General features: G+C 36.4%; 1 protein-coding gene across 1 annotated transcript in view; it reads left to right on the top strand.

Moving 5' to 3' along the window:
* Nucleotides 1-459: 459 nt before the first annotated feature.
* LOC113213398 (general vesicular transport factor p115) overlaps nt 460-4,743 on the top strand; it is a gene marked incomplete in the record, with an annotated part of 11,387 nt that continues 7,103 nt past the window's right edge. The window contains 16 exon segments of the mRNA XM_026432449.2: nt 460-646; nt 1,018-1,246; nt 1,360-1,528; nt 1,642-1,738; nt 1,818-2,019; nt 2,098-2,201; nt 2,299-2,528; nt 2,618-2,772; nt 2,854-3,059; nt 3,135-3,257; nt 3,373-3,483; nt 3,617-3,797; nt 3,896-4,083; nt 4,167-4,298; nt 4,376-4,516; nt 4,610-4,743. Of these exon segments, the coding sequence (XP_026288234.1) occupies nt 566-646; nt 1,018-1,246; nt 1,360-1,528; nt 1,642-1,738; nt 1,818-2,019; nt 2,098-2,201; nt 2,299-2,528; nt 2,618-2,772; nt 2,854-3,059; nt 3,135-3,257; nt 3,373-3,483; nt 3,617-3,797; nt 3,896-4,083; nt 4,167-4,298; nt 4,376-4,516; nt 4,610-4,657 (2,397 nt within the window).

The raw sequence follows: 4,743 nt of genomic DNA, 5'->3' as shown, positions 1-4,743 counted from the left end.
TATATATACATTTAAACATTACATATAATTACATGTATAGCTGCAGCGATTAAAACAAACACACTTTGCGAAGACACTGTGGCTGACGGATGGACGAGATTTGTGTCCCTATGACCTGATTTGAGTTTTGAGTCGTGTTTCGCACATGCAGAGGAACTATGGGTTTGTCGAGTTTAATTAAAGGGCAAATCATTTTTTCAAAATGAGTTTTAGCTCAGTGAAACTTTCTTTGCAAATTTTGTCCGGAAAGCGACTACCTTTCAAATTTTGCGGTACCAGGCTGTGAGTCTTGTGCTCAACAACATTCCCTCACACCCCCAATATCACGTGAAAGTACATACAGCAGCTTGAGGCGTACTTCCAAAAGTACCTTAAAATATTCCTGCAAAAATCATAAAGGAATGGTCTGGTCTGATAACACGTTCGTACTTTTCTTTGTATAATCATATTGTGAGCTTTTGTTGTGGCTGCGTTGGTATTAAAGGCCCACGTCTCTTTCTTCTCCCTTGTTTATTTACTGTTCAGTAATGGTTTAAATTGGCGTTTACAGTTAAATTTGAACGCCATGGAGTATTTTAAAACCGGCCTGAAATCTGTTTTAGGAGCTCCTTTGCAGGGCAGCTCGCCACCAACTGGAGCAGAAACCGTAAGACCATACTTGTCAAAATTTATTGTCAGAGGCACATTATTTTACATTATCTTCCTGATAAATATTATTGGTACTCTAGCTGAGTATGAAATAAATATTAGAAATTTTTTAGTTTTAACTTTATCCATCATATTCCTGACCGGAGGTTTTTTCGACTTTTCTGCAGCTGTTTCGCTGTTGGTTCCTAACCTTATTTCAAGTGTCAACCTTCCTTTTCCTTCTGCTATAATTAGACCAACTTCTATTTCCTTGCATTTGCCGTTTAGAGTTTATAAAACCTTATAATGCCTTGGTACTTGGGGAAAAAATGTCTTTAAGTCCAAGTGCAATGAACATTATCATTGACAGTTGATTTCCTATTTTGTGAGGTGGAGCGTCTAGTTGACAGGGTAAAACATTCTACTCTATTGGAGGATAGAAGAGATGCTTGTCGTGCCCTTAAATCCCTATCAAAACAGTATCGAGTGGAAGTTGGAGCACAGGGAATGGATGCCCTGTGCCAAGTGCTAGAAATGGATAGAGCTGATGGTGAAATTGTTTCATACGCACTCGATTCTTTATGCAATGTTATGTCAGCGGAAGTATTTGAAGAGGAAGGTGAGTTTTTTTGTTGATGTGCTCTCTAAATAATATTATTTTATATTTGTGTTGTAATAACAATTATTATGGTTGTGCTTTAACTATTCTGCTTTTCTTTCTTTTATTTTCAGAACACCCAGATGTATATCAAAGCTCTAGGACAAGTCTTGGAGAGCAATTTACAGAAATTTTTATGAAGCAGACAGATTATATTGGCTTGGTTCTTGGTTTCCTAGAGGAATATGACTTTCAAGTGCGTTGGCCTGCTCTTAAGCTGTTAACTTCACTAATTCATAATAGGTAAGTATCTAATTGATTGATTGGACTGCAATAAAAATGGTTTTGTAATCCTTTTTTTTTTTCTTTTTGTGGATTACAATAATCATATTTCCATCACTGTACTTCTTACTCAGACCCCGAGATCTCCAAGAGATAATTTTAGTCTGCCCTATGGGTGTCTCCAAGCTGATGGATCTATTAGGAGACAGCAGAGAAGTCATTAGAAATGATGTTAGTATTTTAATTTGCTTAAAACATTGTTTGTTTCAGTATGTTCACTGTCAGATACTAGTAATATATTTTTTTTCAGGCTCTCATCCTACTGACTCATTTGACTAAAGGAAATGCCAATATTCAAAAAATAGTTGCATTTGAAAATGCATTTGATCGTTTGTTTGATGTAATGGCTGATGAAGGCTATGCAGATGGTGGTATAGTTGTTGAAGATTGCTTGGCTATTGTCCATAATTTGCTAAAGCATAACACATCCAATCAGAATTTTTTTAAAGAAGGTACATCTAGTAAAGAACTTAAAATATGTTTTATCACCTGGAAAAAAAAAATCATTGAGGCATTCTCTTAATCCATAGGAAGTTATATCCAGCGTATATCTCCAATGTTTGCCCTTCCGAGTGATAGTGAAGACATCAGCTGGTCCTCTCAAAAAGTTATCAATATTCTCAGCAGCTTACAAGTACTGTTCCTTTAAAAGTTTTTGTCATTTTGATTCAAAATTTAAAGTCCTGAAGAAAGCTCTAAATTGTTCTTACACTAAAACTCTTATTTTGCAGGTTATTCGTATGCTTGTAATGCCTGGTAATCCTGCTCAAGTCACATCATCCTGTCAAAGAACCATAAGAAGTAGTGGAATACTAGAGGCGCTCTGTGGAATTTTAATGGCGAGTGGCGTTCCAGTTGATGTATTGACAGAGACTATAAATACTGTGGCAGAGATCATCCGGGGTAATTTAGCAAACCAAGAATACTTTTTGACAGTCATGGCTCCATCTAAACCACCCAGGTAAATTTGGTTTTTTTGTATTAAAAATCATCCTTATAAATTTTAAAAGGAAGTGTGGTAATTACATATATTTTTTATAACATTTATAGACCTGCAATTGTGGTGTTGTTGCTGTCTATGGTAAATGAAAAGCAGCCCCTTGAGCTTCGCTGTTCTGTACTGTATTCATTCCAATGTTATTTATATAAAAATGAAGTTGGACAAGCCCAACTTGTTCAAACTCTTTTGCCATCATCAGCAGAAGGTTTGTTCTTATATAAGCTTTTGTAAACATGTATGTTTTATAGCTAAAAAATTGGAGCACTAAAATATTTTCTGATTTTAGTTGGGACTGGTACTACGGGCGAACTCTTAGTCGCAGGATTGCTATCAGGTCATATGTTATCAACATGGCTCTCTGCTGTTGCCCTTTCACATGCTCTTGTTGAGAACCCAGCTCAAAAAGAACAGCTGCTTCGGGTGGCCCTGGCGACTGGACCAGGTGCACCACCTGTAACTTTACTACAACAGTGCTGCACAATTCTACAGCAGGTTAGGATGGATTACTTATTTCTTTTTGATTATTTACTTTAATTTTTCACCTATTTTGTCATTTTCCTTTTCCAGTCAAGTAATGTTCAAAGCAAAGTTGGCATCTTGATGCTTTTGGCAATGTGGTTATCACATTGCCCATTAGCAGTCCGTGATTTACTGAACACACCATCATGTATTCCCTACCTATCAGCTCAAGTTAGTTTCTATCAAGAAAGGCACAGATGTATGGCCTTGTCCTTTATTCTAGGTGCATATTTGCCTTTCACTACTTTTTGTGCACTACCTCTAGTACTTGTTTTTCATGCTCTAGGTAGGAGCAAATGAACATCAAGAACATGAAGAACTACTACAGGGTCTGTGTGCATTTCTGATGGGCATTTGCATTATTTTTAATGATGACTCTGTGCCTAGCTATACAAGAGTAAGTTTTTTTGTGTGTGCAAAATTATTGTATTCTATAAACTTAAGTTTTGTTTATCATGGTGTAATCAGATACATCCACCCCTCATTCTTTTTTGACCTAAGTTAGTTCCTAATTCCTTTTTTTCCCCTAGGATAGTTTGTGTCAACTTGTCAGCAAACGTGTGGGTCAGGATGTTTTTCTGGACAAACTGGGGGAAGTATCCAAACATGAGCTTTACAGTAAAGCTCATAAGCACCCACAACTCCAAGCTGCATCAGCAGAACATGTGTTATTAGACCATGAATTCTGCAAGCTTTTTAAAGCTCTTGAAGGTGCAGCACTAGAATAAAAATAAAATATGAGTAATTTTAGTTTGCTTAAATATGCATATGGTGTCATAATGAATTTTTGGTTTGCTTGTTTTTGTTAGGAATGGTTGTCAAAGCGGTCTCCCCTAAAGATGCTGGTTTGCACAATGGAGGCACTGAACTCACCTTAACCGCGACTGAAAGTAGTTTACTTTTACAGTATAAAGAACTGATACGATCTCAAGATAATCAAATACAAGAAATGCGTCGGCAGTTGCATCAATATGAATCAGAAAGACAGAACTCCCAGGTATTTACTGAATTTGAAGAAATCCCTACTTTGCTCATTAACTCTTAATTTTTTATATCAGCTCAAATCATTATTTATTTTAGATGCACATAGAGGAACTAAGCGCTACTGTTTCTCAACTAAGAGACCAAACCAGGTTGCTTAGTGCAGCAGCCAATACAGGTGTTACTAGTGCGCTAAGCAGTGATGTTGAAAAACTCGCCATTTCACCTCAGGTATGTTTTATTCAATTTCGTAGCACCTTTATTTACAGTTTACTGAGAATTTTAGTTTATGACCACATAATTTACAGACCAACATGGCAAGATGCTCAGAATTGGAGGTTGAGTTGGATAAATTACGAAAGGACCAAGAGGATTTGTTAGTACTTTTGGCAGATCAAGACACAAAACTTAATAAATACAAGGATAGACTTCGGCAATTGGGAGAAAAGGTAAGAAGGATTCCCTATTTTAAAACAGTATCTTCCAAGTGAGTAAGCTGGATCGTTTTTGTGTACTTACTTTTTGATTCTTTACATCTGCAGATTCAAAGTGATGATGAGGCTGACCAAACAAATCCTGAGGAGCCATGATATTTTCTCATTGTTTAATCTGACTGTTACCATACATTCCACAGATATTTTTCTTGTGGTGCTCATAAATTCAATTTATAATCATG

The sequence above is a fragment of the Frankliniella occidentalis genome, unplaced genomic scaffold (genome assembly GCF_000697945.3).
Source record: "Frankliniella occidentalis isolate FOCC.00 unplaced genomic scaffold, Focc_3.1 Scaffold33, whole genome shotgun sequence".
Classification (NCBI taxonomy): domain Eukaryota; kingdom Metazoa; phylum Arthropoda; class Insecta; order Thysanoptera; family Thripidae; genus Frankliniella; species Frankliniella occidentalis.
The sequence above is the reverse complement of the archived record's forward strand: the minus strand, read 5'-3'. Positions and strand labels throughout refer to the sequence as shown.